This window comes from Sphaerodactylus townsendi, linkage group LG06, assembly GCF_021028975.2.
Source record: "Sphaerodactylus townsendi isolate TG3544 linkage group LG06, MPM_Stown_v2.3, whole genome shotgun sequence".
In the NCBI taxonomy this organism is placed as follows: domain Eukaryota; kingdom Metazoa; phylum Chordata; class Lepidosauria; order Squamata; family Sphaerodactylidae; genus Sphaerodactylus; species Sphaerodactylus townsendi.
In genome coordinates, this window is record NC_059430.1 from 26248186 (window position 1) to 26273806 (window position 25621).

The window sequence follows — 25621 nt, forward strand, 5'->3', positions numbered from 1 at the left end:
TGGTATTTCGGTCACCCAAGCCAGGTGATTTTAACACCACCACTTAGGACTGATATACTGCTTCACCATTTCCAAGAACTTCAAATGTATCATCTGAGTAATTCCAAACACTTCAAATGTATCACCTGAGTAATTCTTACTAACAAACCCTCAGAAGAAAGGCGAGTCAAAGATGGTGCAGATGATGGATGGTGAGAGGGGCCATTCAGTGAATTTGTGTCACAGGTAAGACTTGATTTTGGGACTTCCAATTTCACAAGCCAGCCTCTTAGGCTCAAATCAAACACTGGGTTATCACTGCATTGGCAATTCCATGCATATCCCTTGCAAATGGAAGCTGATGTAGCAGTGAAGGGAAGAGCTAACATGATAAATGTTACAAACAGCCACAACTTGGAAGTTGGCTACACATTTCCCACTCGACACTGCTAGGGTCTTAGCCATTATACACTCGCCATATCATTGTATTTTATCCTAAGCACGGCCATGCCCAGCCTGTGAAATGGGTCACTGTTGTTTCAGTTATATAAGTGGAAACATGAGGAAAAGATATAATGACCTGCCCACAGCACCTCAAAAGGTTACTGGCGGACTTGTGTTCCAATTCCAGCTGTCCAGTTTTATTTAAAATGCATCCATTTTAACAACAAAAAGTTCTAGACACCACAGAGTGATGTCTTTAAAGTGGTACTGGATTCCAGTCTTACTCTTCTACTGCAGACCAACATGGCTACCCATCTAAAACTATAAACCACTCTGAGCCCTTCGGGATAGAGCGGTCTATCAAATCGAATTATTATTTATTATTATTATTATTATTATTGTTGTTGTTGTTGTTGTTGTTATAATTATAATACACATAACAACACAGCACAAGTGTCTGGAATTCATCTCTGAATATCGAGTCCTTCCCAAGGACCTAGGATATTAGAGGTACTTGCATAGAATGCGTGCAGTTCCTAGAAGTGCTGCTTTCTGCAGCATGTGGACTGATGTTCTGTCCAAGTTTAGGCTTTCCAGATTTTTTCAAGATTTCTTGGGATTCCTCCTAGAGCACCGACTACTAGTGGGATTACTGTTGTTCTTTTTTGCCACAATCGTTCAACTTCAATTTGTAGGTCCTTGTATTTTGTGATCTTTTCCAGCTCTTTGTCCTCTACCCTGCTGTCAACTGGCAGTGTATATAATAATAATAATAATAATAATAATAATAATAATAATAATAATAATATTCTACGCAAATACCTCTAATATCCTAGGTCCTTGGGAAGGACTCGATATTCAGAGATGAATTCCAGACACTTGTGCTGTGTTGTTATGTGTAGTATAATAATAATAATAATAATAATAATAATAATAATAATAATAATAATAATAATAATAATAATAAACATCAGAAAGCTCTGCTGCACAATACAGAGAGGGAGATGTAACATTTACATGGATATATGGATGTCAAATCCAACATGTACAGACTACCAGTTCTCTCAGAGACTGGAGTTTATACATGCATACTTTATTCAAATATCACCAACTCATAGTTGTTCAGGATTTAGGAGACAGAACAAGCATGACCCAACTTCCTCAGTGCATTCAGGAAGAAGATGAGTAGAGTGTCATCCAAACCTGTTTCACATTGCCCATAATAGCTCAAGGAAAGACTAAAGACCTCCTTCCCTGGAGGAGACAGATTTGTCAAATCTCTTGTCACAGACGTACTGGCTGAACAAACAACATCTGACAATTATTTTAGTTTTCAGATTTACAAAGCATGTACAAAATTCTGCTTTCTCAGCTATGTTCTCAGCTCCATCCTTGGAAAAGAGAAAACTTTGAACAGATGGGTGGGTGCCCAGAAAAATCTCTGAACAAGTTGATTTAACAGTTCACAGTTTTGATGCATACAGTTCTATGGGAAATATCTTCCGAACTCAGAGAAGGGCTCACCTTATACCATCAGAATGGACCAACTGGGAGAATTTGGAATGGTCTTGTGGGTTTTCAGATAACTGAGCCTAGCTGCTTCTGATTTCATTTACACATACAAGCACATTTTGCAGCATAGCGATTCTTTCATATTTACTCTTTTCAAGAATAATTATTTCATTGTCTTGCATTTATTAATTAGGAAATAATTGTTATGATGTATTTATTCAGCTTTTACCCTGCCTTTTCCTGACAAGTCGGGCTCAGGAGAGTTTCCAATAAAAGTAATAGCAATGAAGATGTATTAATAACATTAAAACCTCAATTAAACAAAACTTGATGGTGCTTTAACATAACAGGGGACCAATCAGAAGGGAAAGGGCAGGCAAATTAAAATCCTAACAGGAAAAGAAAAAGAAAATGTAACAGTAGATAATAAAAAGGAAAGCTGAGGGGAAAGGGGAAGGAGGGAATTTATTCGAAATAAAAAATCTGTCTGATGGAACATAAGGTTTTTACACCTGGAATAAATTAACTTCTGGTTTCTCTTCAGAGTGTTAGAACCTATAGAGACTGGGTACTGAACAGAGTAGCCATCTCCATTTAGCCCTGTGATTCATTGGTAAATGTGTTACTTTGGAACAGGCATAGAATCATAGAGTTGGAAGAGGCCACAAGGGCCATCTAGTCCAACCCACCGCCATGCAGGAACACACAATCAAAACACTCCCAACAGATGGCCATCCAACCTCAGTTTAAAAAGCTCCAAAGAAGGAGATTCCACTACACTCTGAGGCAGAGTATTCCCCTGTCAAACACCCCTTATTGTCAGGAAGTGTTTTCCTAATGTTTAGGTGGAATATCTTTTCTTGTAGTTGGAATCCATTACTCCATGAACTAGCCTCTGGAGCAGCAAAGAACAAGTTTGCTCCCTCCTCAACATGACATCCCTTCAAATATTTAAACATTGTTAGCGTCTCACCCCTTAGCCTTCTCTTCTCCAGACTGAACATACCCAGCTCCTTAAGCCTCTCCTCATTGGCAAAGAGATCCTTTGCTCCCATATATCGGTTTCAATAGGAGTGTTTGCCTTATGGGGGATAACAGTTCAGCCGTTACAGATTTGCTTGAATAAGATTACCATAATATTCGACGGCAGTGGGAAACAGGAGACATTGAAAGAAGAAATTTAATTATCCTAGCTAGAACTGGGCTAGAACATTTCCTTGTAAAAGGCTGTTCTCTTAAGCACTATCAGATGCTTAATGATCACAGCTAATTGTTTAATATTTGCCAAGGGTGACCACCTAGACACTAATCTAGAAGGCATCATCCAGCAACAAACTTCTGCAGGGGTTTTAAAACCAGCTGTAATTGGTCATTTGTTCAGTGATTTGCTACAAAACCAGCACTTCTTGCAACTTTAGTATTTCCTTTGACACGGCAGCAAACTTACATATCTAATGCCCACTAAAACTAAGCAAATGTAACAAGGAATCACCAAGAGGGCAGAAACATGAAACTTCATGGTATTATTTTTATGGCCATGTTTCACTCTATGGAGCACTGGAGCATTTGCGAAGTTCAACTGTTAAGAAATATTGCCTCTCCTTGTACCTTGCCATCATATACACAGAGAAGCATTCAAATACAGAAAACAGAGCCTCAGTTTAGATGTAACATCAACTCTGTGTCCAAATACCAAATCATACACATTGCATTAAGGCTTCATCTACCCTAGAAATTTAAGTTTGTTTTCATATGGCTAAACCAATCCCCCAAAGTCCTTCAGATTGCAGTCTTGCAATAGCATGAAGAATAAATTAAAACTGAACCCAGGTGAGAACTGAAAAGGGGAGATGCCCATGTTCTGGCGAGGATTTATTTGCATGAGTTAGATGGCTAACAGCCCAATCTGGGCGGGGGAGGGATCCCCTTCTGGAGCCTGCATGCCCCTGCACTGGCATGGGTGCCCATTTCACCAGTGTAAGGATCAAATGTGCCAGCGGAGGGGCAATATGCCCGGGCAGCACGTGGTTCTGTGGAGCCTGACCTGGAAGCCCTTGAAATCATCCAGGCTCGCTGGTGCAAAACACTGCACTGCTGTGGCAAGGGCAGGGTGGGGGTGTGGCCAACTTTAGTCTACCTCCACTGCCCAGCTAGGCCCCGTACACAGGCAGAGAAGCTGGCAGAGATATGTCACAATTTTCATGGTGTGTCTCTACTCTCATATATTGGGGAGGGGGGGGTTGCCTTAAAAATTAGGCTTCCCACACTGAGGAAAAGCCCTTTGGAAGAGACAGGGGAGTGCTGGAGCAGTATTGTCTTTGCCTGTCAGGCCCCTCTGGTTGAGGCTGTTACTGTTTATGTTATCTGTTCTGGTGGAGAACCCATGGATGTTCTGAAGCTTAAATATGGAGCGGAAGCTAGACATGTCTTGTGTCTGGAGCAGGATTCTGTAACTTCCAGTCTTGACTACTGTAACGTCTTTGCATGGGGCAGCACTTGAAAGAGCACTCGAATTTTTCAGCTGGTACAGAAGGCAGAAGCCCATTTTGTTTGGAAGTGTACCTTTGTACAGTCTATTCAGCTCCAATTATACTGACTGCTAATGTGCTTCTAGCTTCAATTGAGGGTAGCTTTACAATCTTTCATGGTCTTAGATGACAGATCTGAAGAACTGCCTCCCTTCATAAGTGTCCACATGCTAATATCTGTCTTTGCTCAGCCAGGTATAGACAGTGTTGATAAGAGATCAGGGCTTTTTTTCCTGCAGGACCTCCTACACTACATAATTACCATATATACTCGCGTACAAGTCTACTTTTTCAGCACATTTTTTTTTGCTGAAAAAAGCCCCCCTCGACTTATACGCGAGTTAACGGATGGCGAGTGGGTGGGGGGAATGGATGGCGAGCGAAAAAAGGCTGAGGGTGTTTTTCTGCACCTGCTCCCTGCTGATGCAAAGGCAGCTCCCAGGTAAGCCTTGGGCTGTTGCTTCACTGCACTACAGGTGGCCAGCAGCTTCATTCACAGTGAATATTCAGTGAATATTAAATATTAAATTTATAGGTGGGGTGCTGTGTGGTTTCCGGGCTGTATGGCCGTGTTCTAGCAGCATTCTCTTCCTGAGAGGAAGATGCCAGCCACAGATGCAGGCGAAACGTCAGGAGAGAATGCTGCTAGAACACAGCCATACAGCCCGGAAACCACACAGCACCCCAGTGATTCCGGCCGTGAAAGCCTTCGACAATACATTAAATGTATATGTTACAGAATTTTTGTTCAGGCCAGGAATGCTAGGGAGCCATACTCATTGGGAAATCCGCACCATTGGAGCCCATGGTGGCAGGAATCCCCCTTTCCCTTCTGTAAGGAACACCTGGCTATTGGTTAATTTTTATGGCTGTCCATCTGAAGCCAATATTTTATACTTCTATTAATATGGTATTGCATTGCCTTTAATTTTATATTTTACAGGCATTTTTATAGATTCTTGTAAAACTGCTTTGAGAAAAACAGCATCTGCATTTTCAAATAATTTAAACATGGCGTTAGTGGATAGCATGAACTTACCCAATACAAGCATCCCAGCATCTCAATTAAACTAGGCTGAATATTCATGAAATACACATCTTGGCTACAGCTCAACGGCATGCGAACACTGAATTAAGCATGGTGTAGTGGTTAAGAGCAAGTGGATTCTAATCTGGAGAACCAGATTTGATTCTCCACTCATCCACCTGAGTGGCAGAGGCTTATCTGGTGAGCCGGATGTGTTTCCGCACTCCTGCTGGGTGACCTTGGGCTAGTCACATTTCTCGGGAACTCTCTCAGCCCCACTTACCTCTGTTGTGGAGAGAGGAAGGGAAAGGAGTTTGTAAGCCACCTTGAATATCCTTACAGGAGAGAAAGGTGAGATATAAATCCAAATTATTCTTTTTCTAATAATAATAATTGCTGTGTCCAATTCAAGTAAAAGGCTAAGCATATGCAGTGTTGCACTGCTAAGTTCTTATCTGGGTTTTAATTGGGTTTAAAAATGAGGCTAGAACTTAACATGAAGGGTGCTGCATGCAGAATAAAAGCGCACACCCAGACAATGGCTCACTGGCACAGTAACACAGGCAAACTGATCCCATTTAAATGAGATGTGCCAAGTGCAGGCAACACTGCAAATTTCTTCCTGCATGCTTTAAATGGAATCTCCAATATTCTTCGCCTTCTCATGGCTAGAGTTTCATGGGCTTGGTAAAGACAATTAAGTGATGCTGAAATAGTCTTAGATGCATTTACTTTTTTATTTTGAATTCTTTAAGAAGTATTGGTTTTTGGTTATCCAGAAGAGTTAGGGTCAGTTTTGATAACCTATGGAAGATGCTAAAAGACAATAACCCCCAAAACCTGAAGGTATTCATGTAACTGGTTAGATGCAGATAGTAACTGGAATGCTTAACTTGTAAAACAAACCAGAGCCTGTAAATGGTGAGCCAATTTCAGCTCTGATACTAGAAAGCCCACATTCTCTGTCCAGAGGAATTATTTATTGGATTTAGACCAGGGCAGATTAACAAAATAGAAAAAGTCAGTGTTTCATATTAAAGAAAAGAGAATAACTACATTGGTATGTTATTATAGACTGGTTTGCTGGATCAAACCATGGGCCCTCTAGTTCATTATTCTGTTCCTAACAGCAGCTAGCAAGGTCCACGCAGATGCTCTCATACAGGGCTCAAAGGCAACGGGCATCTTCCGCTGTTCCCTCTGGTACTCAAGAGATACACTGCCCTTGAACACGCACATATTATTCAGATGCCACAGCCGATCATCACTGATACATCTATCTTTCATTAATTTGCACATTCTTTTTAAAATCTCCACACTACATATTGTGAAAGCAACACATCAAGCAAATTCCCTAAGTTATATGTAATTCATGAAGTATTTCTGATGATCCTCCCTGTTCCTTCTGCTGGGGGTTTGAAGTCTGTGCTTCAAGAGCTCCTGGGGAATCCAAGCGCTCTGACCATACGGTCTTGCTGAAGTACAAAAGGGAATACAGAGAACAACATCAGTCCCTGTAATCAGCAGGCAGCATGAAGGCTCAGAACTAGCCAGGTGTGACAGTACAGCTGTCTGCTTTTGCCCAGTCAACAGGGGAGTGCCTGCCAGAATCCAGTTGAATCTCTCCCTCCAACAACAAAGATCAATCAACTTCCTCTGCTCACCACTGCTCTTTGCAACTTGGGCAGAGAACATGCTTTCCACACACCATGTGAGAGGAGAAGAAGAAGAAGGAGGAGGAGGAGGAGGAGGAGGAGGAGGAGGAGGAGGAAGAGGAGGAAGAGGAGGAGGAGGAGTTTGGATTTATATCCCCCTTTCTCTCCTGTAGGAGACTCAAAGGGGCTTACAATCTCCTTGCCCTTCCCCCCTCACAACAAACACCCTGTGAGGTGGGTGGGGTTGAGAGAGCTCCGAAAAGCTGTAACTAGCCCAAGGTCACCCAGCTGGCATGTGTGGGAGTGAATTCCCCAGATAAGCCTCCACAGCTCGGGTGGCAGAGTGGGGAATCAAACCCAGGTTTCCTCCAGATTAGAATGCACCTGTTCTTAACCACTTCGCCACTGCTGCTCCAAGTATGAAGAGCTACATACTATGAAAATGATGTATTGCGTATATCCAGTAGTTTATCACAGTACACCATTCTTGCAATGCATTAAACCAAAGTCGCTTTTTGTAACTACAGTGCATCCCTTCTTTCCATGAGTTCTTTTGAAGCAATATCTTTAAAAGGCTCCTTGAAGAGAGGAGCAGGGAACAAGCGGAATTCAGGAACAGACAAGGACCCAATATTTTCACCTAGTCAGTTCTGTTTTGAGTCCAGTGCTGTTTAACATCTTTAGAAATGACTTAAATGAGGGAGTTCAGAATGCGCTCATCAGGTCTGTAGATGATACTAACCCCGCTGAGACAGTTAATATCTTGGAGAATAGTAACAAGCAGCTGGACTTGGAGGGGTTGGAGAGCCCAGGCAAGTAAAATGAAGTTTAAAAGGGAGAATTATAAAGTTCTGAACTTGAGCAATAAAAATCAGTTTCACCCAAATCTATGGCTGGTGAGATGAGAGATGGTCACCTTCTAATACCTAAAGGGATGCTACGCAGAGGCTAGGGCACAGATGTTTTGAGCTGTGTTGGATGACAGTACTAGGACAAATGGAAATAGACTACAGCAAAGGTGTGTTTGACAATGGAATAGCCTCCCTCGTGAGGCAGTAGATTATTTGGTGCTGGAGGTTTAATTTATCAATTAGAAACCTACTTGTCAGGGATATTACAGGAATATTTCCTGCATTGGTAGGGGGTTGGACTAGATGACCCTGGCAGTCCCTTTGAGATTAAACAAGTAACTTTCATTGGGTTATCCTGAGTATCAGGAAAAGAAGATCATGTTTTATATTTTTTTTCCCCTTCATGCCACATGGAGGTATAGCAGAATCAGCCACAGAGAAATATTTGGCACACACAAAAGATCCCAGCTCTTGCCTTTAGATTTCCATTCAAAAGGATCTTAGCATGCAAAGCCAGGAAATAAGTCTGTGACTTTGGAAAACTACTTCCAGTCAGGAACAGCAAGGTCTTCAGTCTTTTGCAGTACAAGTTCAACTGTGAGTGAAACATTAACACTTAGGAACATTTTCTGCCTCTGTCTTTCATCAGCTTTTTATCAACTTCAAGACACACTATGTGAGTGAGAAGTTATTAATCAGAGCTTAATCTTCTTAGGGGGGTTTTCCCCTCCTCGCAGCTTTATGAAGAATCAGATTGATTTTCTCCACCTTAATCCCTACAAGCACTGACTTTTTTTCTGAATAGAACGCATAGAAGAAATAACAGGCTTATTCAGACAAAAGACTGAAAAGACAAATTGGCCCAAGGTTTTTTTTTTTAAGTATTTGACCTTTATAGAGTTAGGGTTTTTTTAGTTACAAAAAAGATTCCAAATTGTTTCAGGATGCCAAGGAAGCACAGCAAAGGAAATAGATGCTCAAACAAGTTGAGCGCGTGCATAGATAAAAGGGCATTCAAATTATTTTTCAAAGCACAAGGAGAGTATTTAAAAAGAAGCTTTTCAGATTTAGGGTGAAAGCTCTGCTCCATATGCCAACACCTGGGAAGTCAATATGGTGTAGTGGACAGCACATCAAACTACAACAGTGGTTCTCAACCTGGAGGTCGCAACCCCTTTGGGGGTCGAACGACTCTTTCACAGGGATCGCCTAAGACTCTCTGCATCAGTGTTCTCCATCTATAAAATGGATAAATGTTAGGGTTGGGGGTCACCACAACATGAAAAACTGTATTAGTCGCAGCATTAGGAAGGTTGAGAACCACTGAACTACATAGGACACCCAAGTCTGAACCCCACTCTTTGTTAAAGTGACACACTTCATTAAATATTCATAATACAGCACCTTACCACATTAAGTGTCCTAAAAGGATCCGATGACGATTTTAACTATGAAATTTCTAAAATAGCTGCAGTTGGGGGACACTGTGCAAGTTTCCATTTGTGCCCATCTTGGTGAAGCATGAGAATCAGTGGCTTTAAGTCTAAGGTATGGGGTGGTTGAACATGCACCAGCATAAGGCTCTACAGTTTTTAGTCCAACCCTGTGGGTCAGTTATCTGAAACCTTAAAAGGCACAGCCATGTAGGAGCCCCACACCACTAACTATTTGTGGCTCCTTAAGGAATCACGGCTCTGAATTGGATGGTCTAAGACAGCCTGATCTCATCAGATCTCAGAAGCTAAGCAGGGTTCGCCCTGGTTAGTAGATGGGAGACCACAAAGTCCAGGTTTACACTACAGAGCCAGGCAATGGCAACTCACCTTTGAAATCTCATGTCTTGAAAACCCCATGACAGGTTACAGCAAGTCAGTAGCAACTTGACTGCATTTTATTTATTTATGTATTACATTTGATGTCCTGCTCTTCCCGACCTAACAGCCATGTTGGAATCTGGACTGGAATGAGTCCAAGACCGAGGTATCATCCAAAATACCTAGAGCTGCTCTGCTACAGCTCTCTCAACTACCTTGCCCAGGACTGACAATTCTATACTGGGTGGTAGTTGGCTGGACCAAGCGGATCCAGAGATGTTTTTTTTTTACCACCATCTCTTTTAGCCTCCCTGGGAAAGCCCCCAATTTGCAGACATAGAAGGAAGCACTTTGTCACAATTTTAAAGGCTTGGGGACAGAAATTACGTTGGAAGTTCAAGGGCACTTCACAACAAAGGAAAGTGGGGTTAAAGCTTTCCACCTGGCATTTTCTTGAGCCAAAATGACCGTGTAAGCTGCCATTTGCCCCTGTGGCAGAAAGCTAAAGGAGCTGGACAAACAGGAGCTCCACGGGGCCATTTCAGTTCAAGGACGTAGCACACAGGGCCATTAATCCCTCCTTTTCCCCCATGCCAAAGCTCCGATCTGAATCAAGCCCCTGCATATCTCACATTCAAAGGAAGTGAAAAGCCGGGAACTCCATTCACAGAATTCAGAGCTGTGGCTGGTTCGGCCCTTAGCTAATCCGACTGGCAATTCCTGGGCTCACTTAAATCCATCAACAAGGCAGGCTGAAGTGGAGAGGGGTCTTTTTGCCAGCCTGAACCCTTTGACTTATTGCTCCCTCTTTACCAAATGAACGCTAATGCAAAGAGAAAGACCCCTTCCGGCAGCATTAAGAACATCAATACTGACCTTCGCTGAGGTGTCGGATGGGAAATCGAGTAGGCCCTCAGGAAAATCAAGAAAAGATTTCTTTGAAATTGCTTTGCTATGAAGATGAGGGCAGTTTCCAGAGAGCGAAACGTAAGCAGTCAATAAACAGCCGGGCTCACCTTGTAGGGTCTGTGAAGCGTGAAGGCAAGAATTTTTTGGAAAGGCACAAGGTGTGTGTGTTGGGGGGGGGGGGGGAAGCTTGATGAGCTTCCAAAAATCTCACTCACTTGGCCTCTACAGGATTAATAAAAGCGTAACCGCTTTCAAGGAAGTTTAGTGAGTGATTGGTGAGCTGGATGTGAACTTTGGAAAGCTTTGTTAAGGTCTGGTATAGGGCAGGCTACATTTAACAAGTGCTAAAGAAAGCCATGGGGGAGATCCTCAAATGGAAAGCAGGTTTCTTAACTCTGATGTGTTTAGAATATGGAAATAAACCGTCGGGGAGTGTACAGGGTGTGCTATGAGGTTAACTGTGAGTTTATGGACAATCTAACGGATTCTATTTGCTCTTTTTCCCAATTTTGTAAAACTGACCCAGAGGGAACCCTTAATGTTCAAGACAGAGCAGGTACAAACCTCCTTTCTCCTGGGGAGACCTATTCAGGCTTCAGTGAGAACCAAGGCGGAATTGGCATTTACATTCTCTCTCTCTCCTTCCCACATTTCTAGGTGCTCAGCATTAATGCCGAGTACCTAGCAAACCAGGAGACTGAAATGTGCAACCTGAAAATAATTGCAACACGCCCATGGACAAGAACCTATTCAGCAAACTTGAAAGGAAATTGTTTTAAATGCCACACTGCACAGCACTTTTAGGTCACTACTTAATTAGAGATGTAATTAAATTGCAACTTGTCGTCTCCTTGCTGAGCCTTGAGGGTGTGTGACAGAACTGATCCTCAGCTTCATACAGGGGGAGAGCTGCAAGGGAGCTTTGCTGGCAGCTACAGCGTGAAGTCTGTTGCAACATGAAGGATGCACATGAGGACAGCACACCATTCACAGGTAGCAGCGGCAAAGGTAGTATTTTTAGCCCAGGAAACATGTCCAAGAAATTTCTGCTGCTCCAGAGACTAGGACAAGAAATAATGGATTGAAGGTGCAGGAAAAGAGATTCCATCTCAACTTCCTGGTGGGAAAGGCAATTCCACAGTGGAATGTGCTGCTTTTGGAGTCTCCTTCTTTAGAGATTTTAAACAGAGTCTGGGTGGTCAGGAGTGCTTTGAATGTGTATTCCCGTTACTCCTTGTCCTAGTTTCTGGAGCAGCAGCAAACAAGCTTGCTCCCTCTTCGACATGTCAGCCCTTCAAATATTTAAACATGGCCATCATGTCACCCCTTGACCTTCTCTTCTCCAGAATCACAGAATCATGGGCAGGGGGTGATGGCCCTTGTGGCCTCTTCCAACTTTATGATTCTTTGATTCAAGTACTAACTAGGGCTGACCCTGCTTAGTTTCTGGGAGCTGACAAGGTCAGGCCAGCCCAGGGGTCTGCAACCTGTGGCTCTCCAGATGTTCAAGGACTACAATTCCCATCAGCCCCTACCAGCTGTATTCCATGAACTTCTGGAGAGCCCCAGGTTGCAGACCCCTGGGCTAGCCTAAACCATCTGTTTCAGGGAAATGCAATGTTGCTGTTTGGAAAAAAACAAATGCCACTCTAGGCATCTCTTGGCTCCTTGCAGACTGGAAAGGAACACGTTCTCTGGCAAGGGCTATGACCTACAAGCAGGAAATAAAAACTATTCTGGGAACAGGTTTAATTAAACCTGACTTATAGTGAATATGGGGAAATGAATTCTGCAGAACCTCTTCTTTCCTTGTTAGGAGAAAGAACGCATCAGAAAAGGTCAGGGAAGGCTAAGGAAAAAAAGAAACAAGCTAAAATGTCCCCTAACAAGCAAACAAAAGTATAAAGCTATACTTTTATGTTCCATAAAACATATAGGAAGAAGAGGAGGAGTTTGGATTTATACCCCAATGCATAAGGAGTCTTCAAGTGGCTCCCAAACTCCTTCCCTTCCTCCTCCCACAACAGACATCTTGTGAGGTAGGTGGGGCTGAGAGAGTTCTGAGAGGCCTGCAACTAGCCCAAGGACACCTAGCCAGGCTTCATGTGTAGGAGCAGGGAAACAAGTCCAGTTCACCAGATTAGAGTCCGCTGCTCATGTGGAGGTGTGGGGAATCAAATGTGGTTCTCCAGATTAGAGTCCACCACTCTTAACCACTATACCATGCTGGTTGTCTCCACTATGCAATGCTCTCTCCTGTTAAATCAGTGACCCCTTTCTAATGGCAGTTGTCAGGTTCTGTGACTGAAGTCAACACGAGACTCTGGATTCTTGATCTTTATTGATAACAACAGCACGTAATTGGCTTTGCAAAAGCCAGTTCTGACCACGCTTGCAATTGCCTCCCCTTTTTTTCCACCAAGCAGAACCATAAATCCCCCCTTCCCTTTTCTCATGGAATGTGAGAAAGACACAGCAAAAAGAGAGAACGGTTGGGGAGGTGAGAAGCCACCACACCCTTCAGAGTTGGCGCCGGAGTCATTCCTTATAATCTACAGTTACAAGCATCAAAGGAAATGAAAGGAAGAGGACATTAACATAGGAGAGGACAGCCCCTTCCCCCTGTAGGTGTGAATGCCTGTACCTGCGGGCATTCCTTTGATGGAGGGAGAAAACACATCCTGACAGCAGTACAAGCAAAATGACATGAGGCAAAGCCTGCAAGCCACCCAGCTGGGAACCTTCTGGGTTATGAACATAAAAAGCATCCAGAAATTGAAAACAAAACTATCAACCTCCATAGCTTAAATGCCCGTTATCAGCATTGTTCATGCATTCCAACAAGGCAATTGCCCAGACCACAAGCATCACCAGCAAATTAGTCTCATTTAGAAAATCACTGGTAATGAAAGCATAAATTCAGAAGATGTACTCTGTAATTATATTCCATCCAACACCCCTTCTAGCTCTTGCACGCAGCAGCGTATTCATGCACCAACACGGCACCTCCAAACCACCCTCCCCTCAATAGCAACACTAAGCTCTTTCCTTTTCCAGATATTTTTTGCTTTACTTTTTATCCATATTCGTTTAGACAGACAGCACTCCTTCTCCCGTTTTGTAGAAGACATGCATAGATGAAGCAGGCCCACGTGCTAAAAACAAATCAGAACGTCCAAGTCAACAACAAATTTGGTAGACCAAAAAAAGTTACAATTTGGGTGCTGTGTGGTTTCCGGGCTGTTACAATTGTTTATTAAAATGCAGCACAAGGCCCCTTCATACAATTAACATGAAAATGCTGGTTGAAAGATCCATGAAGAATCAGGCGTGAGCCCGAACAGCCACACATTTGCTCTGATCTTTTCTCAAATCCACCCAGTGCACATTTTCAGCTTGTCAATATATCCTCCAAGATTTGGTCCTCTTTATCGCTTCTTCATCAAATTCAGTCAGTTTCGGGTTGCCAACACAAGGCAGACTCAGCCTTCCATCCTTCTGAGATGAGTAAAGTGAGTACTCAAGCTTGCTGGGGGTAAAATATAGATGACCGGAGAAGGCAATGGCGAACCACCCCATAAAAAAACACAGTCTGCCCAGTAAACATCATCATGTGACATTACCAGTGGTGGGATCCAAACTGTGGCGTAGCGCCAATGGGGCTGGGCATTCCAGGGGTGGGGCATTCCTGGGCGGGGCTGTGGCAAGGACGCAGCCGCTGCACCGGTCCTTGGGCGGGAAACGAATGCACGCAGGCGCAGGCTGCCATGCACGCCGGTGCACCTTCTGCTAGACTGATTCAAGTTCTGCGCGCTACTGCTGAGAGGAGGGCGTAACTAAGGCAAAAATCACGTGGCAAAATCACCAATTAGTAACCCCCTCTCGGCACACACAAATAATTAGTAACCTACTCTCGGAACCTGTGAGAACCTCCTGGATCCCACCTCTGGACATTACCCCATGGGTCAGTAATGACCCGGTGCTTGCACAGGGCACTACCTTCCCATTTCCTTGCAATTCTTTTCCTTGCACATGTTAGAGCAGGTGCACAATCCCTACCCACCTGCTCTGTAGCCGGCAAAGCAGGTGCAGGATGCCACAAGTTTTGGCAGGATTCAGAGATCTGCACTGCTTCTGCCTGCTTGTAAAGCTCAGTGCAGCTTGAGAACGCGCCCTCAAGTTCTTTGCAATTTGCAGGGAAGAGAGCATCTGTGTTGTGTGCTACCTTGACAACCAGCTTTGAGGAACTCTGGTGCTAGATGCAGAAGGGACCACAATCAGTTCTAACTCCCTACTACTTATATACTCGTGGAAATAAATACATTACACTCTTTGCACATTACAAAGGAGATCACAGACATACATTTGCTACCAATAAGTAAAGAAGAGATATTTGTGGGAATGGGTTTCTATCTGCCCAGCAGGTGAAAAGTTTGTTTTGTTTTAAATAATTTTGCACAGTGTCTAGTGGTTATTGTCAAGGGAGGAACTAACTTAAATGAATTTTCCAGCTTAGTTCATTGCTCTGCAGGCATTAGATATTACCATGTTGGAGGGTACTTGTCAAAGACATCTTCTTAGGCCTGTTAATTAGCTCACACCATTCAGTTGTGAATTTGGCATGGGAGGGGGAACTCACTATCACCTTGGGAAGTTCCATGGATACTGCCCAATGATTGGTTGAGGAGGCCAAGAGGGTATGGTGAGCAATTTTCTATAAGTGTAGCTAGAGAGAAGAATTCCTTATCCTTTTATCTTTTTCTTCCTACTCCTCCTTACTGCCAAGAAGGTATTTATAATATGCTCTAGAAACTTTTCCTTAAGAACCCAACTGTGCTGTGTTAAGACTCCACTAAGTGAGATAGCTAGCCAACTTCGTTATGCTTTGTGCATTTACTGCTGCTGGATTATACGCCTTTGTCTTAATATATTTTATTAAATTTCTTTAATAAAGCCTTCTTTTGCTTGACAGTATGTGCTACCTCGGGAAGTTACTGGAACCAAACCCAGGTAAACTTGGTTACATTACTATATCAAGGCAGCGTCACCATTGACAGCTACCTATTTATTAACTGGCCACCTTTTTATCTAACCCTTCAACCAAGAAGCTCAGAGTGGTGTGTAAAGTTCTCCCCTCCCTCATTTTAACCCCAAAAGGCAGAGAGACTGATCTCTCCTGGGAACTTCAGGGCACCACAGGGATAAGAACCTTAATCTGCCTGGTCTCTTAGGGTCTAATCAGACATGATATTTTTTACTTGCATACAGATAAGAGGGTAAGATGCCATCCCACACAACTTGTTGCACGTCACCAGTGCTGGTTCTGAATCATGGCATACACAACACAGAGCCCCTAAATCAGGGGTGACCAACCTATGTACCCCCAGATGTTCATGGACTACAATTCCCATAAGTCCTTGCCAGCTGGCCATGCTGGCAAGGGCTGATGGGAATTGAAGTCCATGAACATCTGGGGCACCAGAGGTTGGTCACCCTTGCCCTCAATCATGCAGAGCAGCAGGGTGCTTTGATGTCTCCCCCGTTTATCTGATTAAATTGCTGTCTTTCATCTTCTCAAAAGGTAGAATTCCCCACTTTTAAACTTCTCCGTCCCAGTGGCTTTTGGAGCATTCTGAAACATGCTCCGCATCACACACCATCTGCAATCCATTTCAAGGCTCTTCAAACGGCACACTGCAAGCTTTCCCGCCATGCTCTGAGACATCCCTGCCCCCACCGGCACAGCCCTTTCGGCCTTTGTAGTTAACATCGAGCCTGACTAAGATTTCAGGGGAATGCAAAAGCTTGCCGTTTTATTACATGTCAGCTGGTCCTAATGAAAAAGTATTACATGACTACTATTTTGGGAATTTTCCTTGGGCATACAGTCTAGGTAGGATAGGTGCTCAGGAAAAGAACAGAGCTGTCTTACATTTCCAGGCTTCCAGCTGCTTCTGGGTATTTTGTTTTAAGAGCAAAAAAAAAAAAAAGCAGTTCAAAGTACAAACACCTCCTTTGTTCACAAAACAGAAGCTTGCAACATTTCTGCTGGCATCTCGGTATCATGTCACCCATCCTGTTCCTGTCAAGTGTTGCAAAACACTTGTGATTAAATTCACCCATGGCTCCTGTTTCTCTCTGTTTCATTACCAATCCCAGGCAAGCAGCATGTTTGTGAAAAGGTAGCTAACCTCGGCTAAATTGCCAACTCTGCGCCAACAACATGTACTGCTCGAGACTTCTGTTTTAAAAGCTGGCGAAAAGAGACAGAAAGATCCTCCACGGCATTTTTTTAATTTGTTTCTTTGGCCATGAGGCCTCCAAGCATAAGGACAAACCAGCCGGATGCCTCCAGCTCAAAATGAGCAGTCAACAAAGTGATGGGAAATCTGATTAGGACCAGGAAAAAAAAAAGACAGAAGCAGAAAAAATACGAGGAGGAAATGGGGAGCAAATGGAATCACAAATCAATTATAAGATGAAGTTCAACCACAGCTCTCTTCCTAGTATAACGGGGAGGCTTATGAACAGGCTAGCCTTTGGTCCTTCCCTCCTCTTTTCAGCTACACCTAGCAGGAACAAGGAGATTGCAGGAACCTGACGCTCCATCCATTCTTGCATTATCTTTTTACCCAGGGTGGAGGAAATGGTGGAGAAGGTACGCATGCACAAAGCCCAAGAGTGAATGTTGCAGAAGTGATTGTATCAGATAGAACAAGGGAGAAATATATTGTCAAAGGCTTTCACGGCCGGAATCACTGGGGTGCTGTGTGATTTCTGGGCTGTATGGCCGTGTTCTAGCAGCATTCTCTCCTGACGTTTCACCTGCATCTGTGGCTGGCATCTTCAGAGGATCAGATCCTCTGAAGATGCCAGCCACAGATGCAGGTGAAACGACAGGAGAGAATGCTGCTAGAACACGGCCATACAGCCTGGAAACCACACAGCACCCCAAGGGAGAAATAGTTCCTTCCCAACAGGCAGACTTTTAGCAGCACAGTTCTATACTGAATTAATCCAGCCTATAGCCACTGATTCAGCATAGTGTGACGGTTAAGCCGGGTGTCAGACTAGGATCTGGGAAACTTATACTTGAATCCCCAATCTGCCATGGGAACTTGCTGGGTTACCCTGGGCCAGTCACACACTCTCAGCTTTGACCTTGGCAAGTATTTGGATGGAAGACCTCCAAGGAATACCAGGGTTGTGAGCAGATGCAGGCAATGGCAAACCACCTCTGAATGTCTCTTGCCTTGAAAACACTATGGAGTCACTATAAGTGACTTGACAGCAAAATAAATTGCCATTGAATTCAAGGGATGCAGACTGGAGTAGCTCTGCATAAGATGCCATTAAAGAAGAGTTGTCCAACTCTGGCCCTCCAGATGTTCATGGACAACAATTCCTATCAGCTCCTGCCAGCATGGCCAATTGGCCAGTTAGTTCAGACTCTCTAACACTTTTTATTCAACATAAAATTATAGCAAATGGCTTACACAACTGCTTAGAGCAAATGGGCTGGAACTTTAGGAGTTTAATCAAGTCACATTTTTGTGTCTAAGCAATTTGCTATAATTTTGTGTTGAATATCAAGTTGAAAGTTGATATATATATGAATGAGTGTTAATGAGAGAATCTGAACTACTGAATGTTGCAAATTGAAAATCTATACTATAGAATTTTGTTGGAGCATTTGATTATTAGTGAACATTTTGAAAGATTGGAGAAACAAACCTTGTATTTTTACATTGGAATCAAGTGCTGTCAAAATGTGAGGGGTTATCGGATGATCAAAACATTTACTTTCTTTTAAACAATGTAAATGAAGTTTTCTGTGAATTGGTAGCCAAATTCCTCTTAGATGTAATTAATGCTTAGGTATAAAATACGGGTAAGTAACCACTGAGAATTAGGAGAGTTTGGTTGTTTTTATATATAACTATATGTAATGATATAAGTTTTTTAAGTTAACTTTGTAATTTTATATGCCAATAAAAGCTTGCATTGCATTTGCAAGTGTGTTAGCCTTGGCTGTAGAGTGGATTGGTTGACTAACCTTCCTCCTAACAGCAAACCAACCTTTTATTCAATTCAATTTATGAGGTTTCATAGGCCTCCCCTCCCCTTCTCGGCTCGAAGCAACGAACATCATAGCAATAAAATACATATAAATAATAAACATTAAAAATCTAAAAACATCCCAGCAGTCAATCAGTCCAATTTATCCGAGAGTCAGTATAACAATCCTATGGAGCTGATGCAACGCTGGATTCTCGTTCACTGCAGTTAGCAACGAGCAACACAGGAACTGCTCTGAAACACCAGTAGTATAAATGCTGCTCCCATTTGGAAGTTATCACTTTGACAAAGGCTTCCTGTAGAGCTCTGGCAATCTGCACTGCGCTCTTGCAAATTGTGAAAGACAAGAGGGCCCGCCGGAACCTACTTCAGATAACACCTTGCATTGCTGAGCAGTCTCCATCTGGTTGCATTTTCAAGCATCTACCAAATCATTTCCTGCATGCATAAATTGGACGTTTAAGAGAAAGAAGGACTGGTTCACATCTTACTCCTCATCCATTCCCAGAAAGAATTAAGAACATAAGAACATAAGAACAAGCCAGCTGGATCAGACCAGAGTCCATCTAGACCAGCTCTCTGCTACTCGCAGTGGCCCACCAGGTGCCTTTGGGAGCTCACATGCAGGATGTGAATGCAATGGCCTTCTGCGGCTGTTGCTCCCGAGCACTTGGTCTGTTAAGGCATTTGCAATCTCAGATCAAAGAGGATCAAGATTGGTAGCCATAGATCGACTATGGTAGCCATAGATCGAATTGATTAGGGATGGCTGTGCAGTTTCAGCCACTGCATCACTGTGATGCCATATTCAACTCAACAACCCTAATGAAAGATGTCTTTTATCCTGGGCTGAGATTGTTTTCTAGCAAACAATGCCCAGACGGACGTAGAATGGATAATGCTGAGAAACAACACTCCCCCATTACTTTTCCATTTGTCCTCTCTCTCTCTCTCTCTCTCTCTCTCATCCATCCATCCATCCATCCATCCATCCATCCATCCATCCATCCATCCATCCATCCATCCATCCATCCATCCATCCATCTCTTTGCTTCAACAAACACAGTGAAGTGGAGCAAAATTGGTTCACCTTGAAGATTATCACGCAGTGTAGCCCAAGCAGAAGCATCACCACCGCCATGAGAAGGCTGGCGAAATTCCTCACGTCCCAGATGGACTCCACTAAAGGGATGCTCCCAACCTGCCAATCATAGCACAGAGTGACAGGAGCCAGTAGAAGCCAAGCATTGAAGGCCAGGAGGTAGGAATAAGTCAAAAACCTGCAAAAGGAAAAACAACCTATAACAGCCAGAATGCTAGGCAGGGTTGAGATTTCCTGATTCAGACAGTCAACTGTCGCCAGTGCTTGGAAACCAAGGCCAAGTCAGATTCATTGGCCGAGAGAACACAAGAAAAAACTCAACAACAGAGAGAAAACCTCAGAATGTCACACACATTTCTGCACTTGCATCATATTGTTACCTGTTAGAAACCGTTCCTATACAGATATTGTCATGTGTTAGACCAGGAGTCCCCAGTGTGGTGCTTATGGCTACTGTGGTGCCCACTGACACCTTTTCTGGCACCCACCAAGTGTTTTTAGGAAGTTGGCAAGGCCACGTAGGGCCACTTTGTATTAGCCACTGCTGTGTCAGAATTCCAAATTTGCCCACCGGTTCAAAAAGGTTGGGGACTCCTGCACTAGACAGGTCTCTTGCTCATATACACACAAATCTCCTCTGAGGGGTCAACGCCTCTCCAGGTAGGAAGGAGGAGAGCCTGGTTCTTTATTTAGTTTAGAAAATGTGTATATCACATTTCCAGGAAAACTGTTCAAGGTGGCTTACACGAAGTTAATAACCAGTGGCATACCTGCACTAGTTAAAATATCTAAGTAAATTTGGGTAGATAGTGCAGAAGGTTTCAGCTCAATTGACAAAGTATACCAATCTCTAAAGAATTGTATGTGTCTTTGCTAAGTCCCCTCTCATACCCTTTTTATTGAAGTTAAAGCCAGATAAATGTTTTAGGTCATAGAAACTGTTTATCTTTTTCTGTTCACTGTACAGTGTTTGTATGAACGGGAATGTTAGTATTAGTGGCTGTAGTAGATTCTTTGGTTGGACTTTTATTCAACGCAGCTGTACCAACTTTGCTGGACCTTGCATTAATTTCTTAATAAATATTTTCTATATTTAAAAAGTGGCTTACAAGTAAAGTCTGTCAAGCCAAAATAAAATAAAAGTTACTTTAACATTAACAAAATATTAACACTGCATTTACAAAAAAAAGCATAAAAACAAAACCAGAGGATAAGTACACAGTAAAACATCTAACTGCTTTGAAAGTGTCTCATAAAACATGTTAAAGCAGACTGTAAACCATATTGGAAAGATAAATCCCTAGTTAAAAGCATGGGTAACAAGGAATGTTTCAGCTTGGAGCCTAAAAGAGAGTTCAGTTGGCACCAGGAAAGCCGTGAAGGGAAGGGCATTTCTGGGTGACCTTGGGCTAATCACAGGTGTCACCACTAAAAAAGCCCCACCACTGGTCATGAGGCATGTCAGTGCTGAAGATGAGGTAACAGAAAGCAGGGCTGGGTCCTCTCCGGTGAGTAATTTGGGCTAGGGTATTTGACCAAGGCAAAATCACAACTGGAGAGGCAAGCAGGAGTTTAGTTCCAAAAACGCTGCCCTCTTTACATCCACCGGCAATCAATTTACACCTAACAGGAAGCCATTTCCTAAAATGTAATCCAGGCAGGTCCAGAAAAGACAAACAGCAAGGCTGGGGCTGCAAAGCCTGGAAAACACTTTAACAATTCTGAAAACGAAGCCATTACCAAGCAAGGGACAGAACTTACGGATGGTGAGCTACACATGAAAGTACTTTGCTTTACTGTCAACTATCAGTTTTGTAGAGACGAGAAAGACCAGAGACCAATCATGGTGCAGCTAGGTGTCAAACTCGCAGCCCTCCAGATGTTATGAACTACAGTTCCCATCATCTCCTGCCAGCATCATGGAGAAATGGAATGGCCGAGTCTCCCTCCCCATATGTGAACTGGTCCGAGGACAAATAACACACAGATTGTGAAGCAGTCTACATAGCCAACATTTCTGAAGAAACGACATGTAGTCCATAACATCTGGAGGGCCGCAAGTTTGACACCTATGAGCTAGGCCTGTGGTGGCGAACCTATGGCACTCCAGATGTTCATGGACTACAATTCCCATCAGGGGCTCGAGTGGTTGGCCGTGGAGAGAGTGGCCGTCCTCCTGGTGTACCGGTCGCCTAGTGCACCTGGTGTACCGGTCGCCTAGCGCACCGGGAGACGGCCTGCCGCGGCTGCTGGAGGTGAGACGCCGGTTTGGGCGCTGCGGTTCCCTGAGCTTGTTGTCTTGCAGGGGACTTCCAGCGTCCCATGTTGACACCGCCTCATGTCGCGGTGGCTGCGAATTCAAAATTAATGTCATCCTTGAGGACGCTGGAGCCTCTCCTTAATAAATTCTGGCCCCGCACTCGCTGAGGCTTCGGGGCATACGCCTGGATCTGGTCGCCCGATTGAGGGGTAAACCTGGTGCGATATCCTCTGTTAGCAGAGTGCCGTGGGTCGACCATTATGCCCTGAAAGGAAGTCCGGGTGGACTACGCCGCATAACACCCCTGTCACAGGCTGACGGGCTGGTTTATGCCCGCCCGCCCGAGGAGACTTATGGATCCACTTGGTTTCCTGGATGCTCTGCGGGACCCTGAACCGCCCGGCACACTCCCGATGAGCAGGTGGAGGGACTGGAATTCCCGGCTCTCCGATGCCATCGAGGTTGTTGCCCCCCCACGGCGTCCTCTACGCCCCAGATTCCCGGCTCGCTCCCTGGTAGCTGAGGAGTTGCGCCCTTATGAAACGGGTGCTTAGGCGTCTAGAGCGAGTGTGGAGGAAATCTGGTGGCGAGGGCCCGCAGCGAACACCTTATAGGGCGTTTATGAAAGCCTATGAGGTGGCGGCGGAGGAGGGGAAGAGGGCTTATACTCCTCCTCTCTCGCATCCGCCAGCTCTGCGCCCGGCACAATTGGCTACGTATAATTGGGTCACGACCTCCCTATAGGAGAGGTCTTCAAATTCACAGTTGAAAGGCATTAGCTGGGGAAGCTTTTATAGGCTTTTTTGCGGATAAGGTCGTGTCCATCCGCCAGGATCTTCCCCGCACGTTGGATACAATCGAGTGAACTGGAGGCTCCCTTGCCGTCTTCAGGTATGTTTGTGGATTTTCCCTTGCTTTCTCTGAAGCCGCTGTTGACAGATCCTTAGCTGCTGGTAGACCTACTACTTGTCCTCTGGATCCGTGCCCATCCTGGCTTGTAAAAACTTGCGGGGTGGAGCTACGACCCCATCTGTTGAGTATCATCAATGGCTCCCTCGGTAAAGGAGTCTTCCCGGATGGGTTGGAAGGGAGCGGTGGTCCGCCCACTCTTAAAAAGACCACCCGTTGAATCCGAGGGATCTGGCCAATTACCGCCCCGTTTGCCAGATCTTTGGTTTCTGCGGGAAGGTAGTTGAGAGAGTAGTGTTGGAGCAACTTCAAGGTTTTCTGGATGACACATGCGGCTTTTCGACCCCTTCCAGTCCGGCTTCCGTGCTGGGCATGGGGCCGGAGACTGTTCTCGTCGCCCGTCCACAGACTAGCAGCCTCCATTATTCAGCTTCGACCGAGGCGGATCGGCGCTGCTGGTATTGTTAGATCTTACATGCAGCGTTTGATGTAATTAAACACGACCTTTTGACCCACCGCCTGGCCGCCTCACAGAGTGCGGGGCACTGTCCTTCAATGGATTGCCCTCGTTTCTCCGGGGTCGAAGTCAGCAAGTGAGGAATGCGGGGATCAGGCCTCCCGGAAGTGCCAGCTTGATTGCGGTGTACCCCAGGAGACTTTACTGTCCCAGCTGCTATTTAATATCTATATGCGACCCCTTGCACCGACTGGTGCGGAGCTTTGGGGCTGACCTGTCACCAATGCAGCTGACGACACGCATATCATTCTGTTGATGGAGGGGGGAGCAGTCCACTACCTGCGGCTCTCCAGCTTACTGTTTGGAAATGCGGTTGCTGGTTGGTTCGCGGCAAGAACAGGTTAAAACTGAATATCGAAGACGGAGATCCCTCTGGCAGCGGCGAGGGAGGGGACGGGATTTTCAAGCCACCCGGTGTGGGAGGGGGTCACGGTAGCGCCGACCCCCTCCGTCGCGCAGCCTGAAGGTCCACCTGGATTTGTCTCTTTCAATGGAGACCCAGAACATTGCCCATACAACCAGACTGCCTTCTTCCTGCTTCGCCAGGCCCGGAGGCTGGCTCCTTTCCTCTCCCAAGCAGACCTAGCCACTGTGATCCATGCAGCGGTCACCTCCAGATTGGACTATTGTAACTTCGCTCTACGCGGGTCTTCCCTTGCGTTTGATCCGAGGAGACTAAAGCTGGTTCAATATGCAGCCCGGTAGCGTTTACTTACGGGCAAGCCATCTGTAATCACATCCAGCCTGTACTGCGTGGCTACACTGGCTTCCGGTGGAGAGTTCCGGATCATCTTCAAGGTGTTGGTATTGACCTTCAAAGACCTTACGACCTGGAGACCCTCGTATCGCCGAGACCGCATCACCCCGTATGTCCCCTGCACGGCCTCTACGCTCAATGGAGGCTAATCTATTGAAGTGGTCCCTAGCCCCTCAATGATGCGGCTGGCAGCCTCCCGCAGCGGGCCAGAACCTTCTGACTCTGGCTGACGCAATGGTGGAACCGCCTCCCTCCGGCTGTTAGGACCCCTGCCGGATATGCCGAGTTCCTTGGAGACCTGTAAAGCGGAGCTGTTCCGCCGGGCCTTCCCGGAGGGACCAACCCGTGAAATCTTGCCCCAACCGACCTGTCACCTCAGATACCATCCTAATGTGGCTCGACACCCTACCCCCCCCTTCTTTTCTCTGGGAGAATTTTAACGAAAAATGGGGTTGGTCGGACGCCTTCCCATTATTATTATTATTAGTATTGTGTAACCGCTGTTTTAAAGATTTTAATAACTTATTTATTATGTTTTATGTTGTACACCGCCCAGAGCCCCCAGGGGATGGGGCGGTATAAAAGTTTAAAAAATAAATAAATAAAAAATAAATAAATCTCAGTTCATCACAACAGAAAATCTCCTGGCCTTTTTTGCTTGTTGTCAAAAATGCCGAAAGCTCTCATTAAATTTGCACGGTTTAGAAAGCATTCGGCAAACATCATGGTAGGGCCGGAAGACAGCACTGGCCGGTTCGCCGCAAGCCTCTTTTGAAATGCAAGGATTCCATCTGTGACAGCTTTTTGAACAGTAACAATTTGGATAGCCTTTCTGTCTTAATAGCCTTGAATAATGGTTTGTCATTTGTACACACCACAAAGCTAGAGTGGGGATACCAGCAGGCACTAAACGCAGGGCCAAGGAATGAATGGCTGGGTGGTTGTGTGTTTTTTCCAAAAGCCATAAAAGCCATCATGTAAGGCCTTTCACTGCTAGTTCTCAAAATACTTGTGAAAGGTACTGACATCCTGTAATGACCCTTTGAAGCCAACACCATTAACTTCCTTGAATAGAAGAAGTAAACTACACTGGTTATTTCCGCAAAGCAGCAATTCAACAGCAGCTTTTAATGTCTAATATTTTGCTGTTTGCAATGCATTTTTCCTCAAAAAAGCCAAGTTATGAAAATTAGGCAAAAAGTCAGGAGAGGGTGAACCCTGCAGTTAAGCAGTGGTCTACAACTTCTTATTTCTTCTTCATGTTACTGCCACGGGACA

General features: G+C 44.6%; 1 protein-coding gene across 3 annotated transcripts in view; it reads right to left on the reverse strand.

Moving 5' to 3' along the window:
- Nucleotides 1–25621, reverse strand: part of TMTC1 (transmembrane O-mannosyltransferase targeting cadherins 1) — a 174689-nt gene that overhangs the window by 78716 nt on the left and 70352 nt on the right. For 2 of the 3 annotated variants that reach the window (XM_048501224.1, XM_048501222.1), the window contains one exon: nucleotides 19889–20078. The exons of the other annotated variant lie outside the window; for it this stretch is intronic. In XM_048501224.1, the coding sequence (XP_048357181.1) occupies nucleotides 19889–20078 (190 nt within the window). The remainder of the gene's footprint in view (nucleotides 1–19888; nucleotides 20079–25621) is intronic. 3 annotated transcript variants of the gene reach the window in all.